This window comes from Ctenopharyngodon idella, chromosome 12 (genome assembly GCF_019924925.1).
Source record: "Ctenopharyngodon idella isolate HZGC_01 chromosome 12, HZGC01, whole genome shotgun sequence".
NCBI lineage: Eukaryota > Metazoa > Chordata > Actinopteri > Cypriniformes > Xenocyprididae > Ctenopharyngodon > Ctenopharyngodon idella.
The window spans coordinates 7404903-7426897 of record NC_067231.1 but is presented as its reverse complement, the minus strand read 5'-3'; the positions used below and the strand labels follow the sequence as shown (position 1 = coordinate 7426897).

The following is a 21995-nucleotide window of genomic DNA, read 5'->3' as shown; positions in this document are numbered from 1 at the left end:
GATAGAGGGTGTCTCCAGGTGGGGAGTGGGTGGTTTTGAAGCGCACGGCGAGAGCTCTCAGACACGCTTTACTCGCCCCACGGAACGCTTTACAGTTCTGCAGCAGACTTCGATTCAGATGCAGGCAAATGTCAGCTTGCAGACACTCTGGAAAACCTTTCATGACCTATAATTTGAAAATAAGCAGTTTGATTGGATTTTATTACATAGATTAATCCACTGTATTTGCATCTATAGTATGTAGACAACAATGGTATTTGGGTTAATGATTCTGGCAAAGTATAACCTACTGCATTCATATTAATGCCATTGGTGTAGGACCAGGCATGTTGGAAATATTCCTCCAGTTTTTGCCTCAGATCTCCAGGTATCTGATGGAAGCGGATGAACTCTTTAACCCGCAGCAAGTGAGTGTGATAGCGTGTTGTCCCAGAATAAAGCCTCTGAATTATTGCAGAGACATTCCCAAATATGCTGGCATACATGAGAGCTAAGACAAAAAGTCAATAGGAGAATATTTAGTCGACAGTGCGTTTTTTTTTTTTTTTCCTTTTTTTTTTTTTTGACATCAAGCAAAGTGTAAGGTAAAGGTTATTAAAGGTGCAGTAAGCAATTTCTGAGAAATGCTGTTAAAAACTGAAATCAACACCCAAAAAAATATTTTGTGAATATTTGCTAGATGTCTGTTCTATCTGTGCTGAAAAAAAAATTGTGTTTGTACATAGTCCTGGCTGTGTAAATAGGAGAAAAAAAAGTGAATCGGACTGATCCACCGAGCATCAAAACACTCTTGTAGCCAATTATGCTCATGATGGGGGAGGAGAGAGAGTGAGCAAGCAGGATATTTGTACTAGGGCTGCCTTTAAGTCCAATTTTTTCATGCCCTTCCCTCGCTAACTTCCCTCCGTCTCCTTCACTCGGATCTGTATGTCATTGCTTACGCTGCACGAGTGCCCACTACTGGTGGAACCCTTGCATTGTGTTTAAATGGAACACCCTTAAAGGGGATGATACACGGGGCAACTTTTTGAGCAATGTTGCTTTGTCACTTTCCCATTGAGAATGAGCAACAAATTTCTATCTGGATACTTTAGCTCGGTCGTGGGCAGTTTTTTGAGACCCTCCAATCAGATTGCTAGCAGCCGATCACGTGACCGGCTTGGAGATTTCAGAAAAAATTCAAACAAGATGGTGGCCTCTCAGCGGCAGTGGAGCAAAGAAAAGGAGCGTGAACTTATATCTTTTTACGCTGGTAAGTTGTCATGTGTCAACCCAAAACAGGGAATTTACCTAATTTAATGCTTAAAATACCAACAGGTGTCCAATTTAATGTATGTAGGTTGTAACTTAGCCACCGAATGTTTTCAGTTAAATACTAAAAAGATGCATTTCAATTAACGTTTGTAGTGGCACAATTGACGTGGGTTCGAATCCGCCTTTTGCCAAACTTTTCCTATCACAAATCAGAACGGAAAGGCATTTATATTTAATAAAAACGAAGAAAATATTTGAAAAGTTGAAATAAAGTGCCTAACAAGTGTTTATAATAAAGTATTTATTGGGTTGGCAATAGATTTGCTCCTCTCTGATTAGTTGCTGCCAGCTGTCCATTGCCCTAATTAGTTGCCCTGTGTCTCACCAGGTTGCACATTGACGGCAACATTGCCCAGCAACATTGCTCAAAAAGTTGCCCTGTATCATCACCTTAAGCTCTTGGAATTCGCTATGGAGCCGATTTATTATTTACAGCTTTTTTTTCCCCTTATGAGTTTGTTTTACGCACCATTCTATAGGTCTGTATGTATGCTTGGGCTGTTGGAGAAAATATAAAAAAATTATAACAATACAATAAACTATAACATCCACCTAAAGGTAGCTATAAATATTATGCAGTTAAATGTCAAAATAACTCTAATATCATACACTATTGTGGGGTGGGGGTAAATTAAGCGCAATATGCGGTGACGTCACAATCATGTTGCATTGTGGTCTATGGATCTGCCTGAAGTGTACATATCAAGTAGACTCGCTCCCTCTGTCAAAACCAAGGGGTCCAGGGTCTGTCCAAATAAACTTCTCTTGCCCACTTGACGAAGTTGAACACACTTCAAAATGGTAGCGGAGATTCCCTCAAGGGAAAAGCTTTCCAGCGCTGGAGAGACATTAGAGACAGGGAAGGCCTGAAAACGGAGGCCGAGGTTGCTTTGTTTCTGCTCGATCTGAAAAAACCTAACTTTGGTTTTTGCTGTTTCATGGAACCAAGATATGCTGTTGTATGTGGTTGTTGTTGAATTCCAGCTGATTCATCCATACTTGCACGACCTGTCTGATGTGCCAGCTGTAGTTGCCTGTGTTGCATAGTATGTTCGTTATTTTGGGGGCGGAGCAATGAAGGGAGAGGTGTGTTTGCTTGGGTGTCGATTTCAAATATTAACAGTGTTTCTCAGAAATTGCTTACTGCAATTTTAACTAAAATTGAAACTAAAAGTAAAACCATAACCATCTAGTGTATTGCATTTGCCCACATTATATAGATTCCCACTGTGCTTAAATGCTGAAAGAATAAGACTAAAAATAGCAAATATTTTACTGACAGATGAAAAGAGAGTAAGATGGAAAATTTACTACTACATCTATCAAAGTGAGATGATGATTATGCGTTGGCTGTGCATGTCAGTAAGAAATTTTTTTTTAAGTATTATTACTATCCCATGAGGCCACGGCAGGCCAGTTGTCATATAACAACACTTTCATGGCAATTCGTAACTACTTTATGTTTTGGCGAATTGGTGGCATATGAATTTGTACAATCTCATTCGTACAATTTCGTACAATCTGCTTACGCTCCACTGACAGTTAGGTTTAGGAGTGGACATTCATGCTTACCAAAGCTTCCCAAAGTACAGAGAGAGCAAACAACTAGGCTAAGATTTTAAGAGAATTGTTCAGATCCCCCACAACTCTGGTTACACTCTTAAAAATAAAGGTTCCAGCGGTGCCATTAAAAATTCCATTTTGGGTTCCCCAAAGAACCTTTCAAGGAACAGTTCTTACAAGAACCATTTTTTCTTAGTTTGAAGAACTTTTTAATAATCTGAAGAAATTGTGCAATGGAAAGGTTCCATGGATGTTCAAGGTTCTTCATGGAACCATAGATGCCAATAAAGAACTTTTATTTGTAAGAGTGTAGTTCACCAACACTAAATGTCACTAGCCAGATATTCTAAAGAAGGGACAGTAGAAGTATTCAGGACAGTGAGATAGAAATGACATATTTCAATGAGAAATAAAGAGTTTTTTTACAGTTACTTACAGCCAATGAGCATGACACAGATAGAGAAAATCTTCTCAGAGTTGGTGTTTGGAGAGACGTTCCCAAAGCCCACACTGGTCAGACTACTGAAGGTGAAATAGAGTGCAGTGATGTATTTATCCTGATTGGAGGGTCCTGAGTTGGCATCGCTGTCATTGTAATGCTTCCCCAGTTGATCGGCCAGGTTATCCAGCCAACCTGTCTTCATGTAAGGCCTCTCCACATGGCCGATGGCATACCAGATACAAGCCAACCAATGAGCAATCAGCACAAAGGTGCACATGAGCAAGAAGAGGACTGCAGCTCCATACTCTGAGTATCGATCTAATTTTCTGGCCACACGGACCAACCGCAGCAGACGGGCTGTCTTCAGCAGGCCAATGAGAGTGGCTGTCGTCTGCAAATTAAATGATGGGAGGTCAAAAAAAGAATAGTAAGCATCATGACACAAATAGTGTCCCAGTGTGATATCCCTTGTAAAACAGAAGTACACTTTAGCATACTTTTTTTAATGAGTACTTATTACGAAAATAATATACTTTAAAAGAAGTTAAGTGCAAACTAAATGCAATGTTTTCATGCATGTGCTTTTAAAATCTACAAGTGCACATTCAGTACAATTAAGTGATTCACTTTTTTTTTTAAGTGACTTTCACAAATGTCACCTTTTTTTAAGCAAAATTAAAACATTTTAATATATGTTGGAACTTGGATATAATTAAACCTCCAGATAGGCAACAGGGTTGGTAACCAGGTTTTCAGGGTTGTAAAACTAGGTGTTTCACCTACAGTTTAATGTTGCTATTTCTCCTTTTTTCAATTAAAACATGTTCACTCTACAAAATCATGGCAACAGGGTTGACATTTTAAGATAACCCTGGCCTGTACTGACAAACATTAAACATAAGATGAAACACAAAGTGATAAAAATGACATTTTAATTTGTCCTTGAAGGGTTCACTTCTTTAAAATTTTATGCAATTATGATGATTTTTTAAATTATTATTATTATTATTGCAATGGTTCCTTAAAATGGGACATACAACCAGGTTGAAACATAACCTATTCTAAATAAATTATGTTGCAAATTTAGTTGTATTATATCAACTACAAAATAGAAAAAGAATATATAGAGAGAGAAAATAAAGACAAAATGCTGGCTCTTATTTCCATATACTTCATCAAAATGTGCTAAAATTGCAAGCGTTTCTCAACTGGTGGGTCACAACTCAAAAGTGGGTCGTGGACTGTGTAGTCAAAGAAACAACAACTAAAAAAAGGAGAGAGAGAAAAAAAAACGTCATTCTAATTTTTTTTTTTTTTTTTTTTCCTGATGCAAGACTTTTATTTTGAAAGACGTGCGTGAAAGCTGTTGACATTTCTGTCAGAGTAAAGTGCCTGAGAAAAATGTGTTGTCCTGATTCAGTATCTGCGGTCAGATGAGATGTTGTCAGGTTGTATGTCAGTAAATCATTAAATTACCAAAAAGAACCAATAAATTATGTAACTGGTACTTTGCGTGTTAGCTGGGAAAGATTTACATGCAGGTGTGATGTTCATTCTATTCATCAGAAGCAGTTTCCATATGTTTCATTAACAGTTCATGTTAGTATTGTGTATTTACCATGGGAAATGTTGTTTCTGTAACCCCAAAAATCCAATTTATTTTCACTTTGTGTTGTTATATTTGTGTATATATATATATATATATATATGTATATTTTAAAATGATTCTGGTTGCCAACTTTATTGTATTAATAAAAACCAGTTTGGGACTGCTATTTAATTGCCTTACCTTATACTGTTTATTCATGAGTTCATGAGTATTAGTATATTCTTACAATTTATGTGTACAGTATGTTAAGTAAAGTGGGACATTACTTTGTGTGTGTCAACATTTTTGTGAAATAAATTTGCTTGTTTTTTTGAAAGCAAATTATAATTGTATATATAATTTTGATCCCACTTTATATTAGGTAGCCTTAACTACTATGTACTTACATTTAAATGAATCATTTGATACAATGCACTTATTGTATACATACATGTTTTTACAGTGTACCTATATTTTAAAAAATACCTGCATGTAATTACATCTGTAATTAATTTCTGTAATTACATCTATAATTCCACTGTTGACCTTTCCCTTACACCTTAACCTACCCATACCACCAAACCTGTCCCTAACCTTACCCGTATCACACCTCAATAGCAGCAAAAGTGTTTTGCAATACAATATGAACACAATAAGTACAATGTACTTATTTTTTTATGCAAGTACATAGTAGTTAAGGCCACCTAATATTAAGTGGGACCATAATTTTTTAGGAATTGGGTCAAATTCCTAAAAAAAAAAAATGGGTCGTGGCTTAATGACTGTGGGAAAATGTGGGTTCCATGGCCAAATCATTTGAGAACCACTGGTCTGTTCAATGTTAAAGTCATATTTTACACAAATATAGATGAGGCACATGACTGGCACTTGTTTTGTAGAATGATGTTTCTATAAAAGTAACTGCTTTGAAATATCCCTTACACATTTATAGTATACTGTTTTCTGGATTTATTCGAAAAAAAAACGCTTCTTAAAAAGATAACGAAACACATTGCTGTGTCTTATCGGAACCACAAATTAACATACATTCAGTAGAAGTTCATACCTCATCTGATCCTGACCCGAAGATGAGCAGATCAAATGGAATTGCAGCCACCATGTCGATGAGAAACCAGCCTTTGATATAATGAATAGCGATACGCTTGGGATGGGTCACCACCTCATCATTACGATTCACATACGTCGTCCTGAAGGTAATCACAATGTCTATGATGAACAGAACGTCCACTATCATGTCTACTACATTTAAAGGGTTACAGGTGTAACCACAGGTGTGTTTCCTCTCCTCCTCCTGCTCATTGAGGAGGAAAGCAGCAGAGTATGGAGTGAAGACCGCTGTGTAGAGCACTAGAAGGAGGATGATCCAGTCCCAAATGGCTTTGAAAGGACTATAGTGCAACATGATCCAATTGTGGACGTCTGGAGCCTGGAGCTTGTACTCCGGCAAGACATCAGCACCAAGAGACAGTACCTGTGCAAGATGATCAGTTTTAGCAAGAATGTCTAACAAATGGAAATCACTACAAAAGGCAATAAGTCGGGTGCTTTTGCTCAAAGCAAAACAAGAAAGAATAAGAGCCTAATGACTGCTGCAGAGCAAGTACAGGAACTTTATAAGCAGATACACTGTGCGAGTAAGACATAGTGCTTCTGCACAAATAGCATATGTCAATAACCCACAGCAGATCTATACAGGTGGAGCTGGGGAAGATGTAGGGTTTTAGAGGAACTAAAAACTAAGTACGCTGCAAACTGCTATAGTGAATGTAACCAGCCATTTAAATGTGTGAGCAACAAGCTCATTGGCTGCAGAAGTGACAAGGACCAATCAGCTTGTGCCAGTAGTTAATGCTGTAATTATCATCAGCTTGCGTTAAGACCCATCAGCCTGTGCCATCTAGAGTTTAATGACAGAACTATGTATATACTGCAATTTTCCATAAAAAAATAAGAATAGTCAATTTTGACTTTAACCTTAAATAATGGGTCAAATGGTCACAACTGAATGCCTGGGGATGTGAGAGATTTGTGTTCATTTTGGAAATAGAAAGGTGAAATGAAAGGAGAATTATAGAGGAAAAGCCATGTAAAATTTGGGTAGACAGACAAATCCTTAAATAATCATCAAAACAAAACACAGTGTGAGACTACATGATGATACTCCACTGTTTTGGACCAGGGGCCACAGGGGTTATGGATTTTTGCCATGGCAAAGGGCCATTTGTCTTTCAATGAGAGTTCATGTTTCTGTCCTAATGATCTTTCCACGTGTGGTTTTTGGCCACATTGTTTTCCCTGTGCCAACTGCCTTATTCAGACATCAACTATCAAGTGCGCAATGGGATTTTTTTTTTTTTTTACTTTTTTGATGTGAGAGGATGGGATGTGAATATGTTGTACAGCAACACAACAGCCAGAGGTTTTTACAAAAACAGTATCAGATCTTCATCTAAGACCTAAAGCAAGCCCAACAATGCATCCTACCTGCGTGACCTTCTCTGTCACATTCTGTGTGCGCTCCTTCACCTTTGGGGTAACAAGCTCAATGTTGCAGTGTGCCGTGGAGTGATTGGGTCGACGCAAGTTTAGATTGAATGAAGGGAATCGGTTTAAAGCTTTCTTCCGCTCAGAGCTGGAGGTAGAGTTCCACAAACTTGGCTTCAAGCCTTTATGATAAAAGAAAAAATAAAATGGATTGAATTCAGAGCAGTGATTTAAAGGATATACAGTGCTCAGCATAAATGAGTACACCCTCTTTGAAAAGTAACATTTTAACCAATATCTCAATGAACACAATTTCCAAAATGTTGACAAGACTGTTGACGGAGTGATGGTAACATCTTCTCTTTCAGTATAGAGCAGTACATCTGTGAATTCATGATGCCATCAATGAATTGCAGCTCCCTGACACCAGCAGCACTCATGCAGCCCCACATAAGGACTCTGCCACCACGTTTCACTGTAGGCACCATGCATTTTTTTTTGTATTCCTCACCTTTGCGACGCCATATACTTTTGAAGCCATCAGTTCCAAAAACATTTATCTTAGTCTCATCACTCCAGAGTATAGAGTCCCAGTAGTCTTCATCTTTGTCAGCATGAGCCCTGGCAAACTCTAGGCGGGCTTTTTTGTGCCTGGGCTTTAGGAGAGGCTTCTTTCGTGGACGGCACCCATGCATGCCATTCCTCTGCAGTGTACGCCATATTGTGTCACGGGAAATAGTCACCCCAGTTTGGTTTCTACTTCTTTAGATAACTGCAGTGAAATTGCATGCCGATTTTCTTCAACCCTTCTCATCAGAAGACGCTCCTGTTGAGGTGTTAACTTCCGTGGACGACCTGGACGTCTCTGTGAGATGGTTGCAGTTCCATCTTTTTATTGTACCACTTTGTACCAATTTATCAATTTTGTACCACTTTTGCTACAGTATTCTGACTGATAAGTAAAGCTTTGCTGATCTTCTTGTAGCCTTCACCTTTCTGGTGTAAACAAATGATTTTCTTTCTCAGGTCTTGTGACATTTCTCTTCCATGTGGTGCCATTGCTGACACCATGAAATGGGATGGGGCTGTAACACCCTTTTATAGTCAGCTGTCTGCTGGACACCTGTGTAATGAATAATTAGACTCATCTATGGTTGAATTCTTGTTAAATTAGACATTTGTAGTCTAAAATTTAGCTTTATCCAGAAACTTTCAGTGGGGTGTACTCATTTTTGCATCACCCTAATTTGAGTAAAACTGAAAATTTTGTTCTCTAAGTTATATTATTAATCTTACTTTCATGTTAAACAGATGTTATATAAAGCTTAGTCTTGTCGACATTTTGGAAATTGTTTTTGTGTTCATTGAGATATTGCTTAAAATGTTACTTTTCAGAGGGGGTGTACTCATTTACGCTGAGCACTGTGTATATATATATATATATATACACACACACACACATACACACACACAGTCCAGCCAAAAAAAAAACAGTCGCTGTTTGGATTTACAACCTGAATTCCGGAAATGTTGGGACTTTTTTAAATTTGAATAAAATGAAAACTAAAAGACTTTCAAAATCACATGAGCCAATATTTTATTCACAATAAAACATAGATAACATAACAAATGTTTAAACTGAGAAATTTTACAATTGTATCCACTAAATGAGCTCATTTCAAATTTGATGCCTGCTACAGGTCTCAAAAAAGTTGGCATGGGGGCAACAAATGGCTGAAAAAGCAATAAATTTTGAAAAGATTCAGCTGGGAGAACATCTAGCAACTAATTAAGTTAATTGATATCAGGTCTGTAACATGATTAGCTATAAAAAGGATGTCTTAGAAAGGAAGAGTCTTTTAGAAGTAAAGATGGGCAAAACTGTGAAAGAATGCATAAAAAGATTGTGGAATACTTTAAAAACAATGTTCCTCAACGTCAGATTGCAAAGGCTTTGAAAATCTCATCATCTACAGTGCATAACATCATCAAAAGATTCAGAGAAACTGGGGAAATCTCTGTGAGTAAGGGACAAGGCCGAAGACCTTTATTGGATGCCCGTGGTCTTCGGGCCCTCAGACGACACTGCATCACTCATCTGCATTATTGTGTCAATGACATTACTAAATGGGCCCAGGAATACTTTTAGAAACCACTGTCGGTAAACACAATCTGCTGTGCCATCTGCAGATGCCAACTAAACCTCTATCATGCAAAAAGGAAGCCATATGTGAACATAGTCCAGAAGCGCCGTCGTGTTCTGTGGGCCAAGGCTCATTTAAAATGGACTGTTTCAAAGTGGAAAAGTGTTCTATGGTCAGACGAGTCTAAATTTGACATTCTTGTTGAAAATCACGGAGGCCGTGTCCGCCGGGCCAAAGAGGAGGGAGACCTTTCAGCGTGTTATCAGCGTTCAGTTCAAAACCCAGCATCTCTGATGGTATGGGGGTGCATAAGTGCATTCGGTATGGGCAGCTTGCATGTTTTGGAAGGCACTATGAATGCTGAAAGGTATATAAAGGTTTTAGAGCAACATATGCTCCCCTCCAGACGACATCTATTTCAGGGAAGGCCTTGTGTATTTCAGCAGGACTATGCAAAACCACATACTGTAGCTATTACAACAGCATGGCTTTGTCGTAGAAGAGTCTGGGTGCTGAATTGGCCTGCCTGCAGTCCAGATCTTTCACCTATAGAGAACATTTGGCACATCATTAAACGAAAAATACGTCAAAGATGACCACAAACTCTTCAGCAGCTGGAAACCTATATCAGGCAAGAATGGGACCAAATTTCAACACCAAAACTCCAGAAGCTCATAACCTCGATGCCCAGACGTCTTCCCACTGTTTTGAAAAGAAGAGGAGATGCTACACCATGGTAAACATGCCAACGTCCCAACTATTTTGAGACCTGTAGCAGGCATCAAATTGAAAATGAGCTCATTTTGTGCATAAAATTGTAAAATTTCTCAGTTTAAACATTTGTTATGTTATCTATGTTCTATTGTGAATAAAATATTGGCTCATGTGATTTGAAAGTCTTTTAGTTTTCATTTTATTCAAATTTTAAAAAACGTCCTAACATTTCTGGAATTCGGGTTGTAAATAGGCTAAGGCTTCAGAGTCTATTATTATAAATTAACATTTATTTCCATCAATAGGTGCATCAATTTTTGGTCAAGATCTTGTATTAACAATGCAAGAGTCAAGCACTCTATAAAGTCTCCTCCAGCACACCCCAAAGACTTTTAATGAATTTAAGGTCAGGACTCAGAGGTGCCAATTCATGAGTGAAAATGATTCTTCATGCTCCCTCCCAAACATTCTTTCACAATTTGAGCCTGATGAATCTTGACATTGTCATCCTGGAATATGACCATGATACGTCTTCCTACATGGTTGTTTAAGAACTGAAAAGCTACACACTCACAAATCAATTAGGGTTAGAAAACTTTTAAACATATAACATGCTAGAAAGTAATAATAATCATGGAAATAATAATCACTGCAATAATGATCCAATCATTGACTCTTAAGCATTTGCCTATTTATATCATATATATATATATATATATATATATATATACTGTAGTTTAGAACTAAAAAGAATATTAAAATGTAAGAACAAGGCAGGGTTAAAAAGTATGAACTTTGTCTCAGACATCTCTTTGGGAGAAATAATATACAGTTCATCACACGAGTCAATTGCTGATATTCAGTTGTATTACAGAGAAACATCAATGTAGATAGCATGGCTCATAATGTGATCTTGGAAGGATTTGATGAGATGCTAGAGATCTTTGACTTGTTCTCAGACTTTGGTATCTTATCAAATCTAAGCAAATTTTGAGAAAATAATTGAGAAACTGAAGCTCTAAAGGATACATATGAGATTAGTCTTTCTCAGGAAGAACATCTGAGAAGCAGGAGACTCCATTTGCACTTTTAATTTCATTGGTGTCTAGAAGAAACAATTGAAATATTAAGGAGATCTCTTAGTGATTTTTATTTTCTATAGATATGAAATGACCTATAGCTACATAAATACATTTTTTGTTAGATTTGTTTGAAGAACCAGGCTGCTCCCCTTAAAAAAAAAAAAAAAAATCTACTTACTGTTTTGTTACTAAAGTAGTTGCTGTTTGTCCCATATGGTGTTACCTTCACATTGGAATAATAACAGAACAATAACATCATCCCCAAATATCCCGTTCTGGTGCAGTTAAAGTGGTCATGTTCTTAGTCAGCTCTCCTGATGTTCTGATGCAAATCTTTGTTAAATCTTTTTTCTTTTCCTTTTTTTTTTTTTTTTTTGGTACGAGTTTTCAAAACATACCTAAAATCAGTTGTAAGTCCTTCAAAGAAACAGTGTCTTCATGTGTGGAAGCTCCTCCTACGTCACTGTTGGGGACTCCATCCCTGCTTTGGTTCTACATCTGACCTTAACTGAGAGACACTGCACTGTACAGTAAAGTTATATAATAAACTCTCTCTTACCGTGGAAGTGCTGCATTTTGTCAGTTCTCACCGGGTTACCCGTCAGGGCAATCTGTTACAGATCCAGCTTCATATGGTACATAATCCAAATGCCCTTCCTGTACAAACACATTGAAATCTCTGATAGGGTCGTCCTCTTGTGACTCGACCCAGAACATCGACAAACAAACCCTCACGTGGACAAAAACCCGTCAGTGTGAACTAGTCAGCTGCATGCTGCAGCAGCGGCCACTCCTAAACAAATCAATTACATCACAATAAAACATGTTCATGAAGGCACAATTATTTCTTATTGGCGTTTTCAGACTCTGTTGAATCAACAGAGTGCATTTGCCTTCAGGACCAACCTTTTACCAGAAAAAAAAATGAATACGCGAATGGGAAGAGATCCAGTGTTGGATCAATATTCACATCACATATAGATTGAACTCCAGGCCTTTGACGGGGCTTTACATTAACCTATTGACAATTCATCATTATTCTATCACTAAAGACAGGAAGTGGCCTTGATCAGTGAAATAGGGTTTTCTGAGAACTGACTGACCTACAGCCATGATTTTGGTTACATACAGGACGCCAAGTCTGTATTACTATATGCATATTTATTGCTACGTATATTCATAGTTATGTCTGATAATGAGGTCCTATACTAAGGCCATTAATTATGACACATAATGTCTAATATCTTCATAGATGGGGGAACTTAAGTTTCATTCAAGTTCTCCTGGGAAGTTTGTATTTGACGTATGCTGTGTTCAAGTCACTTAAGTTGGAGCATGATGGCAATGAACCTTTTCTACAAAACATTCAGCCACATTTTTAACTCTGCTTCTGCAAAACGATGAATAAAGAATGTGTATGTTTTTGGTGTTTTTATTCAATTTATGAAGGTGCTTTAAATTGAATCGTTATACAGTATCTCACAGAAGTGAGTACACCCCTCACATTTTTGTAAATATTTTATTATATCTTTTCATTTGACAACACTGAAGAAATGACACTTTGCTATAATATAAAGTAGTGAGTGTACAGCTTGTATAACAGTGTAAATTTGCTGTCCCCTCAAAATAACTCAACACACAGCCATTAATGTCTAAACCGCTGGCCACAAAAGTGAGTACACCCCTAAGTGAAAATGTCCAAATTGGGCCCAATTAGCCATTTTCTCTCCCCGGTGTCATGTGACTTGTTAGTGTTACAAGGTCTCAGGTGTGAATGGGGAGCAGGTGTGTTAAATTTGGTGTTATCGCTCTCACTCTCTCATACTGGTCACTGGAAGTTCAACATTGCACCTCATGGCAAAGAACTCTCTGAGGATCTGAAAAAAAGAATTGTTGCTCTACATAAAGATGGCGTAGGCTATAAGAAGTTTGCCAAGACCCTGAAACTGAGCTACAGCACGGTGGCCAAGACCATACAGCGGTTTAACAGGACAGGTTCCACTCAGAACAGGCCTCGCCATGGTCGACCAAAGAAGTTGAGTGCACGTGCTCAGCGTCATATCCAGAGGTTGTGTTTGGGAAATAGATGTATGAGTGCCGCCAGCATTGCTGCAGAGGATGAAGTGGTGGGGGGGTCAGCCTGTCAGTGCTCAGACCATACGCCGCACACTGCATCAAATTGGTCTGCATGGCTGTCGTCCCAGAAGGAAGCCTCTTCTAAAGATGATGCACAAGAAAGCCCGCAAACAGTTTGCTGAAGACAAGCAGACTAAGGATATGGATTACTGGAACCATGTCCTGTGGTCTGATGAGACCAAGATAAACTTATTTGGTTCAGATGGTGTCAAGCGTGTGGCGGCAACCAGGTGAGGAGTACAAAGACAAGTGTGTCTTGCCTACAGTCAAGCATGGTGGTGGGAGTGTCATGGTCTGGGGCTGCATGAGTGCTGCCGGCACTGGGGAGCTACAGTTCATTGAGGGAACCATGAATGCCAACAAGTACTGTGACATACTGAAGCAGAGCATGATCCCCTCCCTTCGGAGACTGGGCCGCAGGGCAGTATTCCAACATGATAACGACCCCAAACACACCTCCAAGACGACCACTGCCTTGCTAAAGAATGTCTCCAAACCTAAACCCTATTGAGCATCTGTGGGGCATCCTCAAACGGAAGGTGGAGGAGCGCAAGGTCTCTAACATCCACCAGCTCCGTGATGTCGTCATAGATGAGTGGAAGAGCTCTGGTGAACTCCATGCCCAAGAGGGTTAAGGCAATGCTGGAAAATAATGGTGGCCACACAAAGTATTGACACTTTGGGCCAAATTTGGACATTTTCACTTAGGGGTGTACTCACTTTTGTGGCCAGCGGTTTAGACATTAATGGCTGTGTGTTGAGTTATTTTGAGGGGACAGCTAATTTACACTGTTATACAAGCTGTACACTCACTACTTTACATTGTAGCAAAGTGTCATTTCTTCAGTGTTGTCACATGAAAAGATATAATAAAATATTTACAAAAATGAGGGGTGTACTCACTTCTGTGAGATACTGTATATACTATTGTAATTGTACAATACTGTCATATTTTGTACATGCAATTTATATAGTTTTGTTGTAAATGAAAAAAATATTTCATTAATTTCAACAAATTTACCATCAATACAGATACTATTGCATCCCTCATATTTTTTCACTGCCACGGTTCCAATGCGGAAACCCTGGGTTTAAAGAAAGAGTTTCCCACTTGTAATTACGACATTGTGGTGCCTTTCATCTGTGTTTAACTTGTAAATACAATCTTTCCCACATGACTTGAACACACCATTACCATTTAAAACACAGCTGGTATGTAATTTATTTATTTATTTATTTTTGGAATAAAGAGCCATATTTGACCTCTGGATTTGAATTTTATGGAAAAAAATTATAACCTTATCAAAAGCGCAAACTTTTGATTGTTGGTTTGATGTTTGTTTGATTCTACTGAACAATCAGAACAATTATGGCTGACTAAAAATGAAATTAACATCAAATACACAAGTTGCTGAAAATAGGATATCATAACATGGTAAACGCTCTGCTAGTATATATTTGAAAAAATTTCTGGTTCCGGTGTTGTAGGTTTTGATGTAATTTTAAAAACATTTTTTGGAATTATTCAGAGTTTTTTTTTCCTGTTCAATGTTTTTAGAGTTTTTAGTTTAGCTTATCAAAAACTAATTCATAGTAGTGATACATTCAACAACACTAGCCTCTGAGACAGTAAATACAGATATCTGACAACTACAGAAAAATACAGTGTCTGCTAAGGTACTAAAACCAGAACTAGACAGGCCAAAAATATTATAAAAAATATCAAATGTTTAAATGAGCAATTCAGCCTGAACTTTAAATGTCTGGGGCAGTTTTTTTTTCACTTCCTGTGTCATTTTTGCCCCAAGCCACGATTAATTCCTGACCCTGATTCTCACTGTTCAATAAACATTTGCATAGAGCAGCTTTGTTTTTCTTTTTTCTTTTTGTATTTTCAGGTTGTGGGAAACAGTCCTTGCAAGTTGCCTTTCTATCCTTTTGATAAAAAACTGATTTTTAAAGCAAACAACACAAAAAAACCCCAAAAAACAGTAAATTGTCCAATATTCAATTGTGATTACTGCCTAATATTATCTTTATAACAAAAGTTTTATGCTCACAACATTCAGTATATAACGCTACTCAAAATGATACACATCTATGACTAATGTCTTTTTTATTGCCATGATGAAAATATATCAACAAGGTCAATCAAGCATTTATCATTACAGAAAAAAAATCCAAGTCCAATGAAATTTGGCCAAGCAGGTCATTTTCTTCCAGTTGCTCTTAAGGCATGTAGATCATTAATTAGTCCATCTATCTGTGACTTGTAGTATTGTGAACACTAGTTCTGTGCGTGGATGTTATCCCATACCCGGACCACATCAGGGCAGTCATTGAGAGCCTCCAGCAGGGTAAACGCAGTCTCTAGCTGAGTCTGAGTCAGGAGAGAGGGGGTGTGAGGAACAAATTCCAGCCCGGCTGATAGCGTGTGAATGCCCAGACTTTCTAGAGCACTCCGCACTGCCTTCATGGACGTCATGTCACAGACAAACTGAAAGGGACAGAAGAATGGTTATTAATAATTGAGACAATTTCCCATAACAAATTTTACACAATCCTCTAATTACTGGCAATATCTAATCACGTCACTGAAATAAAAATGGACAATTCCTATTTTTTATGGAATATTGCAGTTTTTATTATGAATGATTTATCAGTGTACATCTTTAAAAAAAACCAAAAAAAAAACCAAACTCATATGCCCTCATAATCTTTAATCAAAATAACTTCCCTCCCTCTTGCAGCAACATCTCTGCTCTGATGATGTGTACTGGCGCGAGGGCAGGGCAAACTGTCACTCACATGAGATTGGCCAATAGCAAACCACAACCATTTAACGACCCATATAGACAAAATCAAGTCCCGCCTACATTTTTCTGGTTCAAAAAGCAGTTTCACTTGGATATGTGTCAGTGTCACAATAGGAAAGAAAAGACACTTTCGCAACTTTCGTTTCATGTCAAGTTTAATATAATTCAAGGAATATTGTGCACCATTCAATTTCCTGATTTTGAACTTAATTTATACTGAAGTAGCAAACAGGATGTAGAACTAAATTAGTATCTACTGAAGCTGAATAAAATAAAATGAACAGTGTGGTTTTTAATAATTAATTTAGTTTCTCAGTAATGTTGATATTTAATTTATTTTCCCTTCTAGAAACATCAGCAAATTAGTCCCCGCCTCCACTCAATCACACCAGCTCAGAATACCTAATCTACTTGGTCAACTGTAGTAAACACTACATAATGTATCATTGACTATATTTCTGTTTTTTTTTTTTATAAAACTACAATATGAAATAAATAATTAATAAATTATCAAATTCCTCTTCCTCTAATTCCAATTTAAAAGTCTGTCCTTTGCCAAGGAATTTCAAATTCACACAGATGAATTGAAAGGCAGAATTAAATGCTTAAATTCTGAATTTTGTACAGTCCAGTTAAGAAAGTGTGCTCAGACCTGTAGTATGGGTCTCTCCTCCTCATCCTCCGTCTCCTGCACATCTTCAGCTCCTGCCTCAATGGCCAGTTCTAGAGCTTTCTCAGAGGAGATCCCATCTCTGGATGCTGCCACAACACCTTTCCTGTCAAAGTTACGGCGCGCTCCTTCACACAGCGCCCCGCTGTGGACAAACAGAGAAAAGCTGTAGATTTAGTTGCACTTGAAGGGTTAGTTCACCCAAAAATGAAAATTCTGTCATTAATTACTAACCCTCATGTCGTTCCAAACCTGTAAGACATTCGTTCATCTTCGAAACACAAATGAAGATCTTTTTGATGATATCTGAGAGCTTTCTGTCCCTCCATAGACAAATGCCACTTTGACGCTTCAAAAAGTTCATAAAAAGATTGTAAACTAATCCATATGAATTGAGTGGTTTAGTCCAAATTTTCTGAAGAGACTCGATCGCTTTATATGATGAACAGATTGAATTTAGGCTTATATTCATCAAAAAGATCTTCATTTGTGTTCCGAAGATGAACGAAGGTCTTACAGGTTTGGAACGACATGAAGGTGAGTAATTATTGATAGAATTTTCATTTTTGGGAGAACTAACCCTTTAAGTACTATTACTTCTTTGTCCGGTTTCACAGACAAGGCTTAAGCTAGTCCTAGACTAAAATGCATGTTTGAGCTGTTTTAACTGAAAGCAACTTGCACTGACATTTCTTAAAGTAAGTCAGTATCACTGTTTTGTCACAAGAAGCACACCAGTAATGTTTTATCCAAAGCATGTTTATAAAAGCTACTTAAATGTTCTAATTGAACTAAGGCCTAATCCTGGCTTAATCTAAACCCTGTCTGTGAAACTTGGCCTATATATCTTATCTTCACAGCTCATCAGTACTAACCCATGTTTCGTCATGATACGTTTGAGTTCACTGTGAGATCGTGTGTTGTTGTCAGTCAAAATCTCAATGAGTAGCGTGCACCCGCCCGGTCCAGTGGCCTCATAAAGATACTGTACTCCTGGTTTTGACTTCTATTAAACATTAAAAAAGACAAAAGAGTGTCAGTATTAAAGGATTAGTCCGCTTTCAAATAATAATTTCCTGATAATTTACTCACCCCCATGTCATCCAAGATGTCCATGTCCTTCTTTCTTCAGTCGAAAAGAAATTAAGGTTTTTGATGAAAACTTTCCAGGATTATTCTCCTTATAGTGGACTTCAATTGGCCCCAAACGGTTGAAGGTCAAAATTACAGTTTCAGTGCAGCTTCAAAGGGCTTTAAACAATACCAGACGAGGAATAAGGGTCTTATCTAGCAAAACGATCTGTCATTTTCTTACGCTGTATGTCCTACACCTTCCCTATTCAACTTACAAAAAAAAAAAAAAACGGAACTGGCACCGCATTCGTTCCGTAAGTTGAATAGGGAAGGTGTAGGACATTCAGAGTAAGCTTTTTGAAGAATACAGAAGGCGGTCTGGCGGAAGCACTTGCGAGGCAATCATTTGTGTTTATAAAGCATATACATTTTTATTTATTTAGAAAATGACTGATCGTTTCACTAGATAAGACCCTTATTCCTCATCTGGTATCGTTTAGAGCCCTTAGAAGATGCAATGAAACTGTCATTTTGACCTTCAACCGTTTGGGGCCAACTGAAGTCCACTATATGGAGAATAATCCTGGAATGTTTTCATCAAAAACCTTAATTTCTTTTCGACTGAAGAAAGAAGGACATAGACATCTTGGATGACATGGGGGTGAGTAAAAATTATCAGGAAATTTTTATTTGAAAGTGAACTAATCCTTTAATACTAACATTTAATCAATGCATGATTAAAAGAATAAAAAATTCTAGAGAATTTTGAAAGATTTCATTTTCCAGTTATTGCTGTTTGGAAAGAAATGGAACGGTATGTAGGCAAGTAAATAATGACAGATTTTTAATTATTGGGGGAACTATTTCTTTAAATCTTGTTAAAACCTCATTTTTAATCATCCCATTTATATATATATGTATAAAAACATATATATATATATATATATATATACACATACACACACTACCAGTCAAAAGTTTGGAATCATTACGATTTTTTTGAAAGTCTCTTATGTTCAATTATCAATGTTGAAAACAGTTTTTGCTGCTTAATATATTTGTGGAAACCAGAATACATTTTTTTGATTCAGCATTTATTTGAAATAGAAATCTAGGTAACACTTTATTTTAGGGTCTTTTAACTAGTTGCTTATTAGCATGCATATTACTAGAATATTGGCTATTTATTAGTACTTATTAAGCACATATTAATGCCTTATTCTGCATGACCTTATTCTACATTCTTAATCCTACTCAACACCTAAACTTAACAACTACCTTACTAACTATTAATAAGCAGTAAATTAGGAGTTTATTGAGGGAAAAGTTGTAGTTAATAGTTTATATATGTTCCCTATACTAAAGTGTTACCGAAATCTATTGTAACATTATAAATGTCTCTACTGCCACTTTTGTTCAATTTAATGCATCCCTGCTTCTCTTCTTCCTTTTTTTTTTTTTTAATTTTACTTACCACAAACTTTTATATGGTACACAAAAATATTAAACAGCAAAAAACTGTTTTCAAAATTAATAATAATAAGAAATGTTTCTTGAGCAGCAAATCGGCATATCAGAATGATTTCTGAAAGATCATGTGACGCTGAAGACAGGAGTAATGATGCTGAAAATTCAGCTTTGCCATCACAGGAATAAATTACATTTTAAAATATATTCAAAATAGAACATTTTTAATAATATTTCACAATATTACTGTTTTTTACTGTATTTTTATCAAATAAATGCAGCCTGCATGTAGAATCTGTAGAAACACACAAATCCAAGCATGTAGCGGGGAAAAAATGAACTGTATGCGGGTGAGAGCGAAAATCTAAATTCCTTAAACATGTTTTTTATATTACTTGGTGAAATGGTAAAAAATCTGTCTTACGGCTCCTTTTATAGCTCCTTCTACAGTGGCTTTCGGTAGATTCTTGTTCCGACACTGCTCTAGAAGTTGTGCCAGTGCAACATTAAATTCTGGATTGGGTCCTCCCTCTGAAACACAAGTACAGGGTTATGTCAGCATCCACACACTCAGAGCAATGTCACTGTACTGTGTCACGATACAGTGAACATACCAGATGTATCACATGGTAACTACTATGTTCTTTACATGGTAAAACCAAAAGAGAGCCATGGTACTTTAAAGTATACCATTACCATACTTGTTGGTTAGTGCCAGATTGGATAATGCCAATTTTTCAGTCATATCTTACGCATTCACCTCTGACTGCAATCCTAATCATCATGGTGTACTTGGCAATCATACGGGCTCGAGCAGCATCTTTGGGTATTTTAATGTCCTTCACTTTGGACCATTTGTTATGTCCTGCCCAGAGAACAGGGCTCGAGTGCAGTGCTCTGCATGAATGGAGGGCTGGACACCGATAGCCTCTCTGAACCGCTGCAGACACTCTCACTGTCAGCCTGAAAGCGCTCAGCATCATGTCTCCTATCATTGTCCTTCCCTCACTAAACAGATGAGCAAGTATTTAAGTGTCCAAAATCAAATGACTTTGGTCAAACTTTAAAATGACATGCTGTCTTTGGCTTACACGTCTTGAGCTTCTACCATGCACGTTTTAACTGGATAGTTTCAAGAACGGTTTTACGACCATAATTCAATATATTCCGTGATCGTTACTTGCGAAAATAAATAAAACGGTAATGTCAAATTATGCCATAATTCTTTTGTAAGGCTAATTTATCCCACACGAGCAAAAGAGACAGCAACACTACAAACGTCATTACCGGTGAACAAACTAATGCCAAAATAAAAGTCCTAAGGTTCGTTAGGATCGTTCCGAAGTTTTGAACGTAGGCCTATGTAGAATTATTTTTATGTAGGATACCTCTTTTTCGGTAATATATTTCACTCCACATTCTACATGAAGTTAAAAATGTATAATATAATATAATATAATATAATATAATATAATATAATATAATATGTAATGTTCCAGGGTTATTATAATTAACTAAAACTAAAGCTAAAACTTTTTTGTTACATGAAATAAAATAAATGCCAATTGGAGTAAAATAAATTATATAATAAACTCAAACTTATTTTATTTCAGCTAGTTACCAAGGCAACATTTCTCATTTTCATTTAGCTTGACTTGATGTACTAACACTAAAATGGATAGTATAGGGATTGACATTAACTGTTTTGCTCACTGGCCACAATTTTGACAAAATTGCAGTTTCAGTGCAGCTATAAAGGGCTCTACACACATATATATAGAGTTGAGCTGTACCCCTTGCTGAATCTGCAAAAAATGTTAATCATTTTAACAAAATAAGAAGGTTAATGAAAATTGCATGTTATTTTTTATTTAGTACTGTCCTTAATAAACTATTTCTCATAACAGTTGTTTACATAAAGTCCACAAGACAAAAAAAATAGCAGAATTTATAAAAATGACCCTATTCAAAAGTTTACATACCCTTGATTCTTCACAGAAAAGTACATAATTTGTATTTTTTTTATAAAATGGCTGATTGTTTTGCTAGCTAAGACCTTTATGTCTCAGCTGGGATCATGTAGAGCCCCATGAAGCTGCATTGGAGGGACTGAATTTGGACCTTCAACCCGTTGGTAGCCATTGAAGTCCACTATATGGAGAAAAATCCTGGATTGTTTTCCTCAAAAACCATAATTTCTTTTTGACTGAAGAAAGAAAGACATAAACATCTTGGATGACATGGGGCCCCATCAGGAAATTTTAATTCTGAAGTGAACTAATCATTTAAGTGCAATAAGCAGCGAAAAATAACTCAATGTAGTAGAGAGGCGGCTTTATGTGTGCACACTTTGGAGGTGAGCACAAAATCTGTGGGAATGAGTAAAATTTTGCACAATACGTGCAATTCCACACCGACATTCAAGCCCTGATGACACTAAAAATATTCATCCAGAGCAAATGAAATGAGTGAGTGCGGGG

The 21995-nt window shown here is 37.1% G+C and overlaps 2 protein-coding genes across 3 annotated transcripts; both read right to left on the bottom strand.

Annotated features, from left to right (window-relative positions):
- Positions 1–159: 159 nt before the first annotated feature.
- On the bottom strand, positions 160–11927 carry LOC127524231 (potassium voltage-gated channel subfamily H member 6-like). Its single transcript, XM_051915693.1, has 6 exons — positions 11912–11927; positions 7413–7594; positions 5974–6399; positions 3314–3710; positions 277–490; positions 160–166 (listed from the first exon to the last, which is right to left on the bottom strand). The coding sequence occupies exons 1-6, from the start codon at positions 11925–11927 to the stop codon at positions 160–162; spliced, it is 1242 nt and encodes a 413-aa protein (XP_051771653.1).
- Positions 11928–15587: 3660 nt separating this feature from the next.
- LOC127524091 (translational activator of cytochrome c oxidase 1) lies at positions 15588–20814 on the bottom strand. 2 transcript variants are annotated; one of them, XM_051915445.1, is made up of 6 exons: positions 20607–20814; positions 20276–20523; positions 19940–20046; positions 17850–17980; positions 16957–17119; positions 15588–15985 (listed from the first exon to the last, which is right to left on the bottom strand). In XM_051915445.1, the coding sequence occupies exons 1-6, from the start codon at positions 20624–20626 to the stop codon at positions 15776–15778; spliced, it is 879 nt and encodes a 292-aa protein (XP_051771405.1). In that variant the 5' UTR covers positions 20627–20814; the 3' UTR covers positions 15588–15775. The 2 variants fall into 2 exon arrangements, with proteins under 2 accessions (XP_051771405.1, XP_051771406.1); XM_051915446.1 differs by having other exon boundaries at positions 20276–20814.
- Positions 20815–21995: the final 1181 nt, after the last annotated feature.

Bases quoted from the DNA above. Each gene is read 5' to 3' on its own strand.
- LOC127524231 (XM_051915693.1), bottom strand. The intron at 3,711-5,973 runs GTATGAACTTCT...TTTAATTTGCAG, and splicing joins TCGGGTCAGGATCAGATGAG to ACGACAGCCACTCTCATTGG. The intron at 491-3,313 runs GTAAGTAACTGT...TTTTTGTCTTAG, and splicing joins CTGTGTCATGCTCATTGGCT to CTCTCATGTATGCCAGCATA.
- LOC127524091 (XM_051915445.1), bottom strand. From the start codon at position 20,626: ATGGTAGAAGCTCAAGACGT. The intron at 17,981-19,939 runs GTAAGACAGATT...AATGTTTAATAG, and splicing joins AAGGAGCTATAAAAGGAGCC to AAGTCAAAACCAGGAGTACA. The intron at 15,986-16,956 runs GTCTGAGCACAC...TGTCCCTTTCAG, and splicing joins AGGAGAGACCCATACTACAG to TTTGTCTGTGACATGACGTC.